Raw genomic sequence first — 20,121 nt, forward strand, 5'->3', positions numbered from 1 at the left:
AGTCCACATTTAATTCTCTTCTTTTGTTGCACTGTTGCAGTAGTGATGTTAACCTTTATGAGGTTATTTTGTATGACTCCTCTTCTGGTTACTTTTGATTTAATTAATTTAAGTGTCCGTGGGACAGACACAGTCTCTATAGAGTTAAGGTTAAGGGTGGGTAACTGCTCGGATGGAAGTGCAGAGAAGGGTGGAAGACTACAACTCTGCTTCTGCTTCCTGATCTGAACTCTGGGTCATGGATTAAGTCCGTTAATCAACTTCGCCATGTTCACAGAAATGAGGAGTTTATGAGTTTATTTGAGGAGTTTCAGTCAGGATTTAGAAAACACCACAGCACAGAGACAGCACTGGTGAAGATTACAAATGACCTCCTAATTGAATCTCTAAGATGTAGTACAGTACAATATGTACCTCTGAGATGTACTACAGTATAAAGTACAATATGTACCTCTGAGATGTACTACAGTATAAAGTACAATATGTACCTCTGAGATGTAGTACAGTATAAAGTACAATATGTACCTTGAGGTGTACTACAGTATAAAGTACAATATGTACCTCTTAGATGTAGTACAGTATAAAGTACAATATGTACCTCTGAGATGTACTACAGTATAAAGTACAATATGTACCTCTGAGGTGTAGTACAGTCTAAAGTACAATATGTACCTCTGAGGTGTAGTACAGTCTAAAGTACAATATGTACCTCTGAGATGTACTACAGTATAAAGTACAATATGTACCTTGAGGTGTAGTACAGTATAAAGTACAATATGTACCTCTGAGATGTACTACAGTATAAAGTATAATATGTACCTGAGATGTAGTACAGTATAAAGTACAATATGTACCTTGAGGTGTAGTACAGTATAAAGTACAATATGTACCTCTGAGATGTAGTACAGTATAAAGTACAATATGTACCTGAGATGTAGTACAGTATAAAGTACAATATGTACCTGAGATGTAGTACAGTATAAAGTACAATATGTACCTCTGAGATGTACTACAGTATAAAGTACAATATGTACCTGAGATGTAGTACAGTATAAAGTACAATATGTACCTCTGAGATGTACTACAGTATAAAGTACAATATGTACCTCTGAGATGTAGTACAGTATAAAGTACAATATGTACCTGAGATGTACTACAGTATAAAGTACAATATGTACCTCTGAAATGTAGTACAGTATAAAGTACAATATGTACCTTGAGGTGTAGTACAGTATAAAGTACAATATGTACCTTGGGGTGTAGTACAGTATAAAGTACAATATGTACCTTGAGGTGTAGTACAGTATAAAGTACAATATGTACCTGAGATGTAGTACAGTATAAAGTACAATATGTACCTCTGAGATGTAGTACAGTATAAAGTACAACATGTACCTCTGAGATGTAGTACAGTATAAAGTACAACATGTACCTCTGAGATGTAGTACAGTATAAAGTACAACATGTACCTCTGAGATGTAGTACAGTATAAAGTACAACATGTACCTCTGAGATGTAGTACAGTATAAAGTACAATATATATCTCTAACATATAGTACAGTATCAGTGCATCTGAGCTGTGTGTCCACTGACTTCTGGGACTTCCTGTATCTTGCTGAGTATATTCTTTAAGGAGGTTTCTCTGCTATATTACTACTGTATCTGCTGTATTTAGTTATACTAGAATGCTAGTCTGTACTGTCTTTCTAATTTGAACACTTTGAACTGCGATTTGTTGCTTTTTCACACAAGTGACTGAAAAGTCAACCAAACCAGCTAGGATTTAAGTATTTGCTCTGTAATCCAAATCTACTAGGGACTAAACTTTATTCTACTTTCTACCTTGAGGTAAACAGATCTTTGTCCTTAATCAGTTTGGCAAGAATTTCACATTCTAGCAAACTGAGACTTCACTGTTAGCGAGGATCCCCTGTTTACCAGTATCGATCGCTAAGTGGGCAATTCCTTCAACAACCTGTGGGCGGGCTCGACACAGCTGTAACTAATTATCGCCAACTCGGGTGTATAACCAGGTTGGGGCTTGTAGCGTCAGCTGAAGCGTCAGGAAGACTCGGAGTATAAAGACCCAGGAGTCTTTCATGGGAGTCTTTCGGTGGTGGCTGAGTATAAACATTTCCCTGTGATAATGTGTTTTCTTTCCATACCTGTGTGCACATCTACTCGTAGATATTATAGACCGCGGACTCGGTTACACATGCACCAAAATCCTTCCTCTCTTATTTATCCCACCCGCTCTACACAGACCCAGTGCCTCGTCACTGGGGGCCTCTGGAACTGCCAGTCAGCTAACCGCAAGGCGAACTTCATCTCTAGCTTCGCTATCAAGCAATCACTGGACTTCCTGGCTCTCACTGAGACTTGGATCACACCAGACAACATCAACCCCTGCTGCTCTCTCCTCGGCCTTCTCCTTCAGCCACACACCCAGACCCTCTGGTCGGGGTGGTGGTTCAGGTTTATTCATCTCACCCAAATGGAGTTTTGCTCTCTACCCGCTTCCATTTACCCCACTGTCTTTTGAGTTTCATGCAGTGACGGTTACTCATCCGGTTCATCTAACCATTGTTGTTCTCTACCGTCCTCCTGGCTCCTTGGGAGACTTCTTGGAAGAACTAGACGTCCTCCTATCAAACTTCCCAGAAAACGGCCCCCCGCTCATCCTTCTGGGTGACAACATCCAGACAGAAGTCATGTGACCTGCTACTCTTCCTGTCTTCCTTTGCTCTCTCTCTCAGTCCTTCCCCTCCTACTCACAAAGCTGGACACCACCTTGACTATATGTTCACCAGAAACTGCTCCACATCAAACCTCACTGTAACTCCACTTCATGTCTCTGACCATTTCTTCATCTCTTACTCTCTCCCACTCTTTGGAACTGACAACCCTCCAACAACGGACTCTGCACCTGTCCGTCTCAACATCCACACCCTCTCACCCCCTCTCTCTCTCACCCTCTCACCCTCCTCTCTGGCCTCGTCTGTTCTGTCAGCACTTCCTTCAACTGACTCCTTCTCAATCATGCGTCCTAACTCTGCCACTGACACTCTCCTCTCTACGCTGTCTTCCTCTCTTGATTCTCTCTGTCCTCTTACGACTCTAAAGGTCCTCAAGTCCTCTCCGGCTCCGTGGTTGTCCGAACCGGTGCGCGCTGAGAGAGCCACTATGCGAGCATCGGAACGGAAATGGTGAAAATCCAAACACGCCGGCGACCTGCTCGCCTATCACTCTCTTCTCTCCTCCTTCTCTGCGTCCATCTCTGCAGCCAAAAGTCTGTTCTACCAATCCAGAATCGAATCCTCTTTGTCTAACCCCAAAAAGCTCTTCTCTATTTTTTCCAACCTCCTCGACCCCCCTGGTCCACCCCCTCCCTCCACCCTTCTACCAAGCCACTTTGTTGACTACTTTACAAAAAAGATAGACGACATACGCTCCTCATTTACTTATCCATCTTCCATAACTACACCTCCAGTAACTTCATCTTCTTCCCCCTCGTTTTCCTCTTTTATCCCCCTGTCTCCCAATCAAGTTCTTACCTTGGTAACCTCTGACCCCCCAACCACCTGCCCCCTTGACCCCATCCCTTCTCACCTTCTCCAGTCCATTGCTCCGACCTTCTTCCCTTTCTCACCCATCTTATTAACACCTCCCTCTCAACCGGCTGTTTCCCCCAACTCTCTGAAGGAGGCGGAGTCAACCCTCTCCTGAAGAAACCCACTCTCGACCCATCTGAAGTCAACAACTACAGACCTGTCTCTCTCCTCCCCTTCCTTTCCAAAACTCTAGAGCGAGCTATCTCTAACCAAGTCTCCTCCTATCTCCACAGCAACAACCTTCTAGACCCCCCACCAGTCTGGATTCAAGGCCACTCAACAGAGATTGCCCTCCTTGCTGTCTCTGAGCAGCTTCACACTGCTAGAGCAGCCTCTCTCTCCTCTGTCCTTATCCTTCTAGACCTTTCCGCTGCCTTTGACACAGTGAACCACCAGATCCTCATGTCCTCCCTCCAGGACCTGGTATCTCAGGCTCTGCTCTCACTCTTCTCATCCTACCTCACCGACCGCACTTACCGGGTAACCTGGAGAGGATCTGTGTCTGAGCCGTGTCCTCTGACTACTGGGGTCCCTCAGGGATCAGTCCTTGGTCCTCTTCTCTTCTTTCTGTACACCAACTCTCTCGGCTCTGTCAATCTCTTGCATGGCTTCACCTACCACAGCTATGCTGACGACACCCAATTGATCCTCTCGTTTCCCCAATCTGAAATACAGGTAGCAGCACAAATCTCTGCATGTTTGGCTGACATCTCTCAGTGGATGTCTGCTCACCACCTGAAAATTAACCCGGACAAGACTGAACTTCTCCTCCTTCCAGGAAAAGGCTCTCCCACCCACGACCTGACTATTAACTTCAACAACTCAGTGTTGGCCCCGACTCCGACTGCCAGGAACCTCGGTGTGACACCTGTCAGTCAACTCTCCCTGACTGCCAACATTACCACAACAACACGCTCCTGTAGGTACATGCTGTACAACATCAGGAGAATACGACCTCTTCTCACTCAGAAGGCGGCACAGGTCCTGGTCCAGGTTCTGGTCCAGGCTCTGGTCATCTCACGGCTAGACTATTGCAACTCCCTCCTGGCAGGTCTACCTGCTAATGTCATTCGACCTCTACAGCTCATCCAGAATGCAGCTGCTCGACTGGTCTTCAACCTCCCGAAATTTACCCACAATCCTCCGCTCCTCCGCGACCTTCACTGGTTACCGGTGGCCGCCCGCATCCGCTTCAAAACATTGGTACTTGGGTACCGTGCTGCGAACTGATCGGGTCCGGTCTACATCCAGGACATGGTCTAACCTCACACCCAGGACATGGTCTAACCTCACACCCAGGACATGGTCTAACCTCACACCCAGGACATGGTCAAACCTCACACCCAGGACATGGTCTAACCTCACATCCAGGACATGATCTAACCTCACACCCCAGCTCGTTCACTTTGCTTGGCTTCTGCCAATCTGCTTGTAGCTCCTTCACTTCGAGCTAAATCACGACTTTTTGCTGTGCTGGCTCCTCATTGGTGGAACGAGCTCCCCATTGACATCAGGACAGCAGAAAGTCTCTACATCTTCCGTCGCAAACTAAAAACACATCTTTTTTGACTATACCTTGAATAGGGAAGGTAGAGTCGTAGTAGCACTCTAGTAGCACTTAAATGTCCCTTACTGATAGCACTTTGTAGTTTAACGTTATTGAAGAAATTGTACTTTCTTGATTCTTGTTGTTCTGAGTTTGGACTCATGGTTTAATGCACTTATTGTAAGTCGCTTTGGATAAAAGTGGCAGCTAAATGACATGAAATGCATATAGTACAATATGTAACTCTAAGATGTAGTACAGTATAAAGTACAATATGTACCTCTGAGATGTAGTACAGTATAAAGTACAATATGTACCTCTAAGATGTAGTACAGTATAAAGTACAATATGTAACTCTTAGATGTAGTACAGTATATAGTACAATATGTACCTCTAAGATGTAGTACAGTATAAAGTACAATATGTAACTCTTAGATGTAGTACAGTATAAAGTACAATATGTACCTCTGAGATGTAGTACAGAATAAAGTACAATATGTACCTCTGAGATGTAGTGCTGTACCTCTGGACTGTAGTACTTTAGTGTACTTTTTTACTTTAGAAGTTCGTCTTGAAACAAACTTGACGCCTTTAAACTGAAAAGGGAAAAAGAGGAAATGTTTCTTTGAGGAATCATTTTTCAACATTCAGCACTTTCATGAACGTCTTTGTTCCACATTTTAACAGGAAGTCAGAAAACCTGCAGTAGCAGATATTCAGTACACACACACATATATTTATATGTGTGTACTGTGTGCATAGTTACACAAGTTAATATGAGCATGTGCTAATAATACAGATGTTGTTGTTGGTTATCCACCAATATAACTATAATAAAGAATTATCACCAGTGTCACGAATTCCCCGTCATATTAGTTTTCACTCTGTCTACCTGGTTAATCTGATCACCCTCATCCTCTCCACCGGGTCCTCACGCCGGTCTCAACTGATCACCCTCATTCTCTCCACCTGGTCCTCACGTCCATCTCACCTGATCACCCTCATTCCCTTCACCTGGTCCTCACGTCCGTCTCACCTGATCACCCTCATTCCCTCCACCTGGTCCTTAAGTCCGTCTCACCTGATCACCCTCATTCCCTCCACCTGGTCCTCACGTCCATCTCACCTGGAACCCTCATTCCCTCCACCTGGTCTTCACGCCCGTCTCACCTGATCACCCTCATTCCCTCCACCTGGTCCTCACGCCGGTCTCACCTGATCACCCTCATTCCCTCCACCTGGTCCTTAAGTCCGTCTCACCTGATCACCCTCATTCCCTCCACCTGGTCCTTAAGTCCGTCTCACCTGATCACCCTCATTCCCTCCACCTGGTCCTTAAGTCCGTCTCACCTGATCACCCTCATTCCCTCCACCTGGTCCTTAAGTCCGTCTCACCTGATCACCCTCATTCCCTCCACCTGGTCCTTAAGTCCGTCTCACCTGATCACCCTCATTCCCTCCACCTGGTCCTCACGTCCATCTCACCTGATCACCCTCATTCCCTCCACCTGGTCCTCACGCCGGTCTCACCTGATCACCCTCATTCCCTCCACCTGGTCCTCACGTCCATCTCACCTGATCACCCTCATTCTCTCCACCTGGTCCTTACGCCGGTCTCACCTGATCACCCTCATTCCCTCCACCTGGTCCTCACGTCCATCTCACCTGATCACCCTCATTCCCTCCACCTGGTCCTCACGCCGGTCTCACCTGATCACCCTCATTCCCTCCACCTGGTCCTCACGCCGGTCTCACCTGATCACCCTCATTCCCTCCACCTGGTCCTTAAGTCCGTCTCACCTGATCACCCTCATTCCCTCCACCTGGTCCTTAAGTCCGTCTCACCTGATCACCCTCATTCCCTCCACCTGGTCCTCACGTCCATCTCACCTGATCACCCTCATTCCCTCCACCTGGTCCTCACGCCCGTCTCACCTGGAACCCCTTTCCTCATTAGTCCCTCACTATGTAGGTCCCCTCACAGATGGTCTTGTGTGTTAGTGCCGGAGTCTCCAGCGTACCTTTGGCCCCTGCCTGATCTACCTGTTCCGTGGACCCTTCTCGGATTTGTTTGCCTGTTTCGATCCCGCCTGAAACAAAGTGAAAGAGTTTCGCTTGTCCATCTGCCTCTGAGTCCAATACCTGAAACCCCACAACCAGGAAGTCATATAATAATCATAAATGATCTTTTATTCAATTATTAACAGCAACCTTTTGGATATAATAACACAAACTTTAACCTAAGTTTGATTTATACAATATAATACAATTGGACAAACTCATGGGTTTAATTTGGATATTTATTTAATAAAGTCCAACGTGAATCAGATCTTTGTCTAAAAGCAGTTTGAATAAACATACAAAGATTATAACACAGATATACATAGATGCTTCTAAACAATACAATGTAAATAAAGAAAATGCAGCTACATATTATAAAGTTATACATCTGATTAAGGACCTGCTTCAGTTTACTTTACTCAGTATAGAAATATTATTTATTATTCGTGTTTGTGGAGGCGATTATAAAAAAATATAAGTTTCAAAGCCCTTTTCATTTGTCAGCCTTACAGTTCTCAATGTGGGCAAAATAACCTATTAACCCTGCCTTGCTCAGCAGATCCTGTCTGTCAATGATGTCATGAGGATCAGGTAATCAGGTTTCTACTTCTAAACCGTCTACCTGTCTCTTAGACCCCATCCCAACGAGGCTGCTTAAAGACGTGTTGCCTTTAATTGGCACCTCTCTGCTGGATATTGTTAATGTGTCTTTGCTAACAGGCCATGTACCACATTCCTTCAAAGTAGCTGTAATTAAACCTATCCTGAAGAAGACCACTCTTAATCCAGAGGTGTTGGCTAACTACAGACCGATCTCTAACCTTCCCTTCCTCTCTAAGATCCTTGAGAAAGTAGTCGCACATCAGTTGTGTGACTTCCTACATCAGAATAGTTTATTTGAGGAGTTTCAGTCAGGATTTAGAAAACACCACAGAGACAGCACTGGTGAAAATTACTAATGACCTCCTAATTGCATCAGATAAAGGACTCATCTCTGTACTGGTCTTGTTAGACCTTAGTGCTGATAAAGGACTCATCTCTGTCCTGGTCTTGTTAGACCTTAGCGCTGATAAAGGACTCATCTCTGTCCTGGTCTTGTTAGACCTTAGTGCTGATAGAGGACTCATCTCTGTACTGGTCTTGTTAGACCTTAGTGCTGATAAAGGACTCATCTCCGTACTGGTATTATTAGACCTTAGTGCTGATAAAGGACTCATCTCCGTACTGGTCTTGTTAGACCTTAGTGCTGATAAAGGACTCATCTCTGTACTGGTCTTGTTAGACCTTAGTGCTGATAAAGGACTCATCTCTGTACTGGTCTTGTTAGACCTTAGTGCTGATAAAGGACTCATCTCTGTACTGGTCTTGTTAGACCTTAGTGCTGCGTTCGACACCATTGATCATGACATCCTATTACAGAGACTGGATCAGTCGATTGGCATTTCAGGTACCGCACTAAGTTGGTTTAAATCCTATTTATCAGATCGATCTCAATTTGTATTTGTAAACAATGAAGCCTCAATGACCACCAACGTTAATCACGGAGTTCCACAAGGTTCTGTGCTTGGACCAATTTTATTCCCCTTATATATGCTTCCTTTGGGCAATATTATCAGGAAACACTGCATAAACTTTCATTGCTATGCAGACGATACTCAATTATATCTATCGATCAAACCAGAGGAGACCAACCAGCTCGCTAAAATTCAAGAATGTCTTAAAGACATAAAAACATGGATGACCTCCAACTTCCTGATGTTAAACTCAGACAAAACTGAAGTTATTTTACTGGCCCTGAACACCTCAGAGATCAATTATCTGGTGATGTGGTTTCTGTAGATGGCATTGCCCTGGCATCCAACACCACTGTAAAGAATCTCTAGTTATCTTTGACCCAGACTTGTCCTTTAACTCCACGTTAAGCAAATCTCAAGGATTGCATTTTTTCATCTACGTAACATTTCAAAAATCAGGCACATCTTGTCTCAAAAAGATGCAGAAAAGCTGGTTCACGCGTTTGTTACTTCCAGACTAGATTACTGCAACTCCTTATTATCAGGCTGCTCTAATAAGTCTCTTAAGTCCCTCCAGTTGATCCAGAATGCTGCATCTCGTGTACTCACAAAAACTAAGAAAAGAGATCACATGACTCCTGTATTAGCTGCTCTGCACTGGCTCCCTGTAAAATCAAGAATCACATTTAAAATTCTTCTCCTCACCTACAAAGCCTTGATTGGTGATGCACCATCATATCTTAAGGAGCTTGTAGTACCATATTGCCCCACTAGAGAGCTGCGCTCACTAAATGTGGGGCTACTTGTGGTTCTAGAGTCCTAAAAAGTAGGATGGGAGCCAGAGCCTTCAGTTATCAAGCTCCTCTTTTATGGAACCAGCTTCCACTTTCAGTCCTGGAGGCAGACACAGTCACCTCATTCAAGAATAGACTTAAGACTTTCCTCTTTAATAGTGCTTATAGTTAGGGCTGAATCAGGTTTGCCCTGGTCCAGCCCCTTGATATGCTGCTATAGGCTTATAGGCTGCTGGGGGATGTTTTAGGATACACTGAGCACCTATCTCATCTTCTCTCTCTCCTTATGGATGAATTTACATCTCTCCATTGCACCTTATTAACTCTGCTTCCTCCCCGGAGTCGTTGTGACTTCACGTCTCATAGGGTCCATTGGACCTGGAGGTGTCTGATGCTGGTGAGCCGGCCTCCCATTGGCCCTGCTGATGCCCCGCCCCCCCTCCTCTCTACCTCCTTCTGTTTCATGGATTGGAGTTCCATTCATACATTGTCATATTCATGTAATGTGTTTATGTAACTCTGTATCTCTGTTCATCTGGTCACATGACATCTATTCATCTGTCCATCCGGGGAGAGGGATCCTCCTCTGTTGCTCTCCTGAAGGGTTCTTCACTTTTTTCCCTGTCAAAGGTTATTTTTGGGGAGTTTTTCCTGATCTGATGTGAGGTCAAAGGTCAGGGATGTCGTATGTGTACAGATTGTAAAGCCCTCTGAGGCAAATTTGTAATTTGTGATATTGGGCTATACAAAATAAACTGAATTGAATTGAAATTAGCACAACCCTAAGGAATACTTTGGGTTAAACAAGCCCCCCATGCTGTCTAGAAGGCAGCTGACACGTTCACAGAAAGCTCTCCTCTTCCTCATGGCGGCGTGGAGAATCGGGAGCTTCGTCGGCTTCCTGTCTGACCTTTGATGATGTCACTTCCTGTGACTCTGACAGCTGAGGGCTGTCATAAAGAAACATTTTAACAATTTTACAATTTAACAATGAAACAATAATTGATCTACAGTTCTCATATACAACATATGAAAATATAAATATCTACGTCTATAGTTATTCTTCATACCTGACTGCATCCAGTGCAGCGCAGTGGGAGGGGCCGGCCTCCTCTGGCTCAGCCTCAAACAGTTGAACTTTCACTTGAGAGGCGGGGCTTCCTGTCAACAACATGGAAGCTGATGGACGACTCGTTCGGGACCCAATGACAGCTGAACGCTCCTCGTCCAGGAAGTTCTGCGTGAGCTGAAAGTAACGCTGGCAAGAAGGTGATGAAGAGTCTTTCTAATAAACATTATGATGATGAAGAGTCTTTCTAATAAACATTATGATGATGAAGAGTCTTTCTAATAAACATTATGATGAAGAGTCTTTCTAATAAACATTATGATGATGAAGAGTCTTTATAATAAACATTATGATGAAGACTCTTTATAATAAACATTAAACATTATGATGAAGAGTCTTTAGAATAAACATTAAACATTATATACAATATACACTATTATATTAAAGGATGTTTAAATAGTTTGGCACCTTCTTGTAGTCGTCAGTCAACATGTCGCCCATGGAGACGACCAGTGAGGTAAAAGAAGGTCTGGCCTCAGGTTTCTCGTCCCAACACTGTTTCATCAGATCATACCTGAAGTCAGAACACAGGGACAAGTGAACACATGTCTCAACATGTTGACACATGGTTAGATATGGTGACACAAACATGGTGACACAAGGTGACACAAGCATGGTGACACAAGGTGACACAAACATGGTGACACAAGGTGACACAAACATGGTGACACAAACATGGTGACACAAACATGGTGACACAAACATGGTGACACAAGGTGACACAAACATGGTGACACAAGGTGACACAAACATGGTGACACAAGGTGAGACAAACATGGTGACACAAACATGTTGACACATGGTGACACAAACATGGTGACATGGTGACACAAACATGGTGACACATGGTGACACAAACATGGTGACACAAACATGGTGACACAAACATGGTGACACAAACATGGTGACACATGGTGACACAAACATGGTGACATGGTGACACAAACATGGTGACACATGGTGACACAAACATGGTGACAAACATGGTGACACAAACATGGTGACACAAACATGGTGACACAAACATGGTGACACAAACATGGTGACACAAGGTGACACAAACATGGTGACACATGGTGACACAAACATGGTGACACAAACATGGTGACACAAACACGGTGACACATGGTGACAGAAACACGGTGACACATGGTGACACAAACATGGTGACACAAACATGGTGACACAAGGTGACACAAACACGGTGACACAAGGTGATACAAACATGGTGACACAAGGTGACACAAACATGGTGACACAAGGTGACACAAACACGGTGACACAAACATGGTGACACAAACATGGTGACACATGGTGACACAAACATGGTGACACAAACACGGTGACACAAACATGGTGACACATGGTGACACAAACATGGTGACACAAACACGGTGACACAAGGTGACACAAACATGGTGACACAAGGTGACACAAACACGGTGACACAAGGTGACACAAACACGGTGACACAAGGTGACACAAACACGGTGACACATGGTGACACAAACACGGTGACACATGGTGACACAAACATGGTGACACAAACACGGTGACACATGGTGACACAAACACGGTGACACATGGTGACACAAACACGGTGACACAAGGTGACACAAACACGGTGACACAAGGTGACACAAACACGGTGACACATGGTGACACAAACATGGTGACACAAACATGGTGACACAAGGTGACACAAACATGGTGACACACACATGGTGACACACACATGGTGACACAAACATGGTGACACAAACATGGTGACACATGGTGACACAAACATGATGACACAAACATGGTGACACAAACATGGTGACACGTGGTGACACAAACACAGTGACACATGGTGACACAAACATGGTGACACAAACATGGTGACACGTGGTGACACAAACACAGTGACACATGGTGACACAAACATTGTGACACAAACACGGTGACACATTGTGACACAAATATGGTGACACAAACATGGTGACACAAGGTGACACAAACATTGTGACACAAACACGGTGACACATGGTGACACAAACATGGTGACACAAACATGGTGACACATGGTGACACAAACATGGTGACACATGGTGACACAAACATGGTGACACATGGTGACACAAACATGGTGACACATGGTGACACAAACATGGTGACACATGGTGACGCAAACATGGTGACACAAACATGGTGACACAAACATGGTGACACAAACATGGTGACACAAACATGGTGACACGTGGTGACACAAACAGTGACACAAACATGTTGACGCAAACATGGTGACACAAACATGGTGACACAAACACAGTGACACATGGTGACACAAACATTGTGACACAAACATGGTGACACATGGTGACACAAACATGGTGACACATGGTGACACAAACATTGTGACACAAACACGGTGACACATGGTGACACAAATATGGTGACACAAACATGGTGACACAAGGTGACACAAACATTGTGACACAAACACGGTGACACATGGTGACACAAACATTGTGACACAAACATTGTGACACAAACACGGTGACACATGGTGACACAAACATGGTGACACAAACATGGTGACACATGGTGACACAAACATGGTGACACAAGGTGACACAAACATGGTGACACAAACATGGTGACACATGGTGACACAAACATGGTGACACAAACACGGTGACACAAGGTGACACAAACACGGTGACACAAACACGGTGACACAAACACGGTGACACAAACATGGTGACACAAACACGGTGACACATGGTGACACAAACATGATGACACATGGTGACACAAACATGGTGACACAAGGTGACACAAACATGGTGACACAAACATGGTGACACAAACATGGTGACACAAGGTGACACAAACACGGTGACACAAGGTGACACAAACACGGTGACACAAGGTGACACAAACACGGTGACACATGGTGACACAAACACGGTGACACAAACACGGTGACACATGGTGACACAAACACGGTGACACATGGTGACACAAACACGGTGACACAAACACGGTGACACATGGTGACACAAACACGGTGACACATGGTGACACAAACATGGTGACACAAACACGGTGACACATGGTGACACAAACACGGTGACACAAGGTGACACAAACACGGTGACACAAGGTGACACAAACACGGTGACACATGGTGACACAAACATGGTGACACAAACATGGTGACACAAGGTGACACAAACATGGTGACACACACATGGTGACACACACATGGTGACACAAACATGGTGACACAAACATGGTGACACATGGTGACACAAACATGATGACACAAACATGGTGACACAAACATGGTGACACGTGGTGACACAAACACAGTGACACATGGTGACACAAACATGGTGACACAAACATGGTGACACGTGGTGACACAAACACAGTGACACATGGTGACACAAACATTGTGACACAAACATGGTGACACAAACATGGTGACACGTGGTGACACAAACACAGTGACACATGGTGACACAAACATGGTGACACAAACATGGTGACACGTGGTGACACAAACACAGTGACACATGGTGACACAAACATTGTGACACAAACACGGTGACACATTGTGACACAAATATGGTGACACAAACATGGTGACACAAACATTGTGACACAAACACGGTGACACATGGTGACACAAACATGGTGACACAAACATGGTGACACATGGTGACACAAACATGGTGACACATGGTGACACAAACATGGTGACACATGGTGACGCAAACATTGTGACACATGGTGACGCAAACATGGTGACACAAACATGGTGACACAAACATGGTGACACAAACATGGTGACACGTGGTGACACAAACAGTGACACAAACATGTTGACGCAAACATGGTGACACAAACATGGTGACACAAACACAGTGACACATGGTGACACAAACATTGTGACACAAACATGGTGACACATGGTGACACATGGTGACACAAACATTGTGACACAAACACGGTGACACATGGTGACACAAATATGGTGACACAAACATGGTGACACAAGGTGACACAAACATTGTGACACAAACACGGTGACACATGGTGACACAAACATTGTGACACAAACATTGTGACACAAACACGGTGACACATGGTGAAAAAAAACATTGTGACACAAACATGGTGACACATGGTGACACAAACATGGTGACACAAACATGGTGACACAAACACGGTGACACAAACACGGTGACACAAACACGGTGACACAAACACGGTGACACATGGTGACACAAACATGGTGACACAAACATGGTGACACACGGTGACACAAACATGGTGACACATGGTGACACAAACATGGTGACACAAGGTGACACAAACATGGTGACACAAACATGGTGACACATGGTGACACAAACATGGTGACACAAACATGGTGACACAAGGTGACACAAACATGGTGACACAAACACGGTGACACAAACATGGTGACACAAACATGGTGACACATGGTGACACAAACATGGTGACACAAATGACACAAATATTGTGACACAAACACGGTGACACAAACATTGTGACACAAACACGGTGACACATGGTGACACAAACATGGTGACACAAACATTGTGACACAAACATGGTGACACATGGTGACACAAACATGGTGACACATGGTGACACAAACATGGTGACACAAACATGGTGACACAAACATGGTGACACATGGTGACACAAACATGGTGACACAAACATGGTGACACAAACAAGGTGACACAAACATGGTGACACAAACATGGTGACACATGGTGACACAAACATGGTGACACAAACACGGTGACACAAGGTGACACAAACACGGTGACACAAACACGGTGACACAAACACGGTGACACAAACATGGTGACACAAACACGGTGACACATGGTGACACAAACATGATGACACATGGTGACACGAACATGGTGACACAAGGTGACACAAACATGGTGACACAAACATGGTGACACAAACATGGTGACACATGGTGACACAAACATGGTGACACAAACACGGTGACACAAGGTGACACAAACACGGTGACACAAACACGGTGACACAAACATGGTGACACAAACACGGTGACACATGGTGACACAAACATGGTGACACAAGGTGACACAAACATGGTGACACAAACATGGTGACACATGGTGACACAAACATGGTGACACAAACATGGTGACACAAACATGGTGACACAAGGTGACACAAACATGGTGACACAAACATGGTGACACAAACATGGTGACACATGGTGACACAAACATTGTGACACAAACATGGTGACACAAGGTGACACAAACATGGTGACACATGGTGACACAAACATGGTGACACAAGGTGACACAAACATGGTGACACATGGTGACACAAACATGGTGTCACAAACATGGTGACACATGGTGACACAAACATGGTGACACAAACATGGTGACACAAGGTGACACAAACATGGTGACACATGGTGACACAAACATGGTGACACACGGTGACACAAACATGGTGACACATGGTGACACAAACATGGTGTCACAAACATGGTGACACATGGTGACACAAACATGGTGACACAAACATGTTGACGCAAACATGGTGACACAAACATGGTGACACAAACATGGTGACACATGGTGACACTAACATGGTGACACAAGGTGACAAACATTGTGACACAAACACGGTGACACATGGTGACACAAACATTGTGACACAAACATGGTGACACAAGGTGACACAAACATGGTGACACAAGGTGACACAAACATGGTGACACAAACATGGTGACACATGGTGTCACAAACATGGTGACACATGGTGACACAAACATGGTGACACAAGGTGACACAAACATGGTGACACAAACATGGTGACAGAAACACGGTGACACAAACATTGTGACACAAACATGGTGACACAAGGTGACACAAACATGGTGACACACGGTGACACAAACATGGTGACACATGGTGTCACAAACATGGTGACACATAATGACACAAACATGGTGACACAAACATGTTGACGCAAACATGGTGACACAAACATTGTGACACAAACATGGTGACACATGGTGACACAAACATGGTGACACAAACATGGTGACACATGGTGACACAAACATGGTGACACATGGTGACACAAACATGGTGACACAAACATGGTGACACAAACATGGTGACATATGGTGACACAAACATGGTGACACATGGTGACACAAACATGGTGTCACAAACATGGTGACACATGGTGACACAAACATGGTGACACAAACATGGTGACACAAACATGGTGACACGTGGTGACACAAACATGGTGACACATGGTGACGCAAACATGGTGACACAAACATGGTGACACAAACATGGTGACACAAACATGGTGACACGTGGTGACACAAACAGTGACACAAACATGTTGACGCAAACATGGTGACACAAACATGGTGACACAAACACAGTGACACATGGTGACACAAACATTGTGACACAAACATGGTGACACATGGTGACACAAACATGGTGACACATGGTGACACAAACATTGTGACACAAACACGGTGACACATGGTGACACAAATATGGTGACACAAACATGGTGACACAAGGTGACACAAACATTGTGACACAAACACGGTGACACATGGTGACACAAACATTGTGACACAAACATTGTGACACAAACACGGTGACACATGGTGACACAAACATTGTGACACAAACATGGTGACACATGGTGACAAACATGGTGACACATGGTGACACAAACATGGTGACACAAACACGGTGACACAAACACGGTGACACAAACACGGTGACACAAACACGGTGACACATGGTGACACAAACATGGTGACACAAGGTGACACAAACATGGTGACACACGGTGACACAAACATGGTGACACATGGTGACACAAACATGGTGACACAAGGTGACACAAACATGGTGACACAAACATGGTGACACAAACATTGTGACACAAACATGGTGACACATGGTGACACAAACATGGTGACACATGGTGACACAAACATGGTGACACAAACATGGTGACACAAACATGGTGACACATGGTGACACAAACATGGTGACACAAACATGGTGACACAAACATGGTGACACAAACATGGTGACACAAACATGGTGACACATGGTGACACAAACATGGTGACACAAACACGGTGACACAAGGTGACACAAACACGGTGACACAAACACGGTGACACAAACACGGTGACACAAACATGGTGACACAAACACGGTGACACATGGTGACACAAACATGATGACACATGGTGACACAAACATGGTGACACAAGGTGACACAAACATGGTGACACAAACATGGTGACACAAACATGGTGACACATGGTGACACAAACATGGTGACACAAACACGGTGACACAAGGTGACACAAACACGGTGACACAAACACGGTGACACAAACATGGTGACACAAACACGGTGACACATGGTGACACAAACATGGTGACACAAGGTGACACAAACATGGTGACACAAACATGGTGACACAAACATGGTGACACAAGGTGACACATGGTGACACAAACATGGTGACACAAGGTGACACAAACATGGTGACACAAACATGGTGACACAAACATGGTGACACATGGTGACACAAACATGGTGACACAAACATGGTGACACATGGTGACACAAACATTGTGACACAAACATTGTGACACAAACATGGTGACACAAGGTGACACAAACATGGTGACACATGGTGACACAAACATGGTGACACACGGTGACACAAACATGGTGACACATGGTGACACATGGTGACACAAACATGGTGTCACAAACATGGTGACACATGGTGACACAAACATGGTGACACAAACATGTTGACGCAAACATGGTGACACAAACATGGTGACACAAACATGGTGACACATGGTGACACTAACATGGTGACACAAACATGGTGACACAAGGTGACAAACATTGTGACACAAACACGGTGACACATGGTGACACAAACATTGTGACACAAACATGGTGACACAAGGTGACACAAACATGGTGACACAAGGTGACACAAACATGGTGACACATGGTGTCACAAACATGGTGACACATGGTGACACAAACATGGTGACACAAGGTGACACAAACATGGTGACACAAACATGGTGACACAAACACGGTGACACAAACATTGTGACACAAACATGGTGACACAAGGTGACACAAACATGGTGACACACGGTGACACAAACATGGTGACACATGGTGTCACAAACATGGTGACACATGGTGACACAAACATGGTGACACAAACATGTTGACGCAAACATGGTGACACAAACATGGTGACACAAACATTGTGACACAAACATGGTGACACATGGTGACACAAACATGGTGACACAAACATTGTGACACAAACATTGTGACACAAACATTGTGACACAAACATGGTGACACATGGTGACACAAACATGGTGACACATGGTGACGCAAACATGGTGACACAAACATGGTGACACAAACATGGTGACACAAACATGGTGACACGTGGTGACACAAACAGTGACACAAACATGTTGACGCAAACATGGTGACACAAACATGGTGACACATGGTGACACAAACATGGTGTCACAAACATGGTGACACATGGTGACACAAACATGGTGACACAAAGATGGTGACACAAACATGGTGACACGTGGTGACACAAACAGTGACACAAACATGTTGACGCAAACATGGTGACACAAACATGGTGACACAAACACAGTGACACATGGTGACACAAACATTGTGACACAAACATGGTGACACATGGTGACACAAACATTGTGACACATGGTGACACAAATATGGTGACACAAACATGGTGACACAAGGTGACACAAACATTGTGACACAAACACGGTGACACATGGTGACACAAACATTGTGACACAAACACGGTGACACATGGTGACACAAACATTGTGACACAAACATGGTGACACATGGTGACACAAACATGGTGACACATGGTGACACAAACACGGTGACACAAACACGGTGACACAAACACGGTGACACATGGTGACACAAACATGGTGACACAAGGTGACACAAACACGGTGACACATGGTGACACAAACATGGTGACACAAGGTGACACAAACACGGTGACACATGGTGACACAAACATGGTGACACAAACATGGTGACACAAGGTGACACAAACATGGTGACACAAACACGGTGACACAAACATGGTGACACAAACATGGTGACACATGGTGACACAAACATGGTGACACAAATATTGTGACACAAACACGGTGACACAAACATTGTGACACAAACACGGTGACACATGGTGACACAAACATGGTGACACAAACATTGTGACACAAACATTGTGACACAAACATGGTGACACATGGTGACACATACATGGTGA

General features: G+C 44.6%; 1 protein-coding gene across 11 annotated transcripts in view; it reads right to left on the bottom strand.

Annotated features, from left to right (window-relative positions):
- Positions 1-10,197: 10,197 nt before the first annotated feature.
- Positions 10,198-20,121, bottom strand: part of LOC117742953 (platelet-derived growth factor receptor beta-like) — a 41,731-nt gene continuing 31,807 nt past the window's right edge. For 7 of the 11 annotated variants that reach the window (XM_034550642.1, XM_034550637.1, XM_034550641.1 and 4 more), the window contains 3 exons: positions 11,064-11,169; positions 10,597-10,784; positions 10,198-10,476 (listed from right to left, as the gene is read on the bottom strand). In XM_034550642.1, coding sequence (XP_034406533.1) covers positions 10,368-10,476; positions 10,597-10,784; positions 11,064-11,169 — 403 coding nt within the window. In that variant the 3' untranslated portion in view covers positions 10,198-10,367. Of the gene's footprint in view, positions 10,477-10,596; positions 10,785-11,063; positions 11,170-20,121 lie in introns of those variants that run through there. The other 4 variants (XR_004611061.1, XM_034550644.1, XM_034550643.1 and 1 more) reach the window with 2 other exon arrangements.

This window comes from Cyclopterus lumpus, chromosome 14 (assembly GCF_009769545.1).
Source record: "Cyclopterus lumpus isolate fCycLum1 chromosome 14, fCycLum1.pri, whole genome shotgun sequence".
NCBI classification, from domain to species: domain Eukaryota; kingdom Metazoa; phylum Chordata; class Actinopteri; order Perciformes; family Cyclopteridae; genus Cyclopterus; species Cyclopterus lumpus.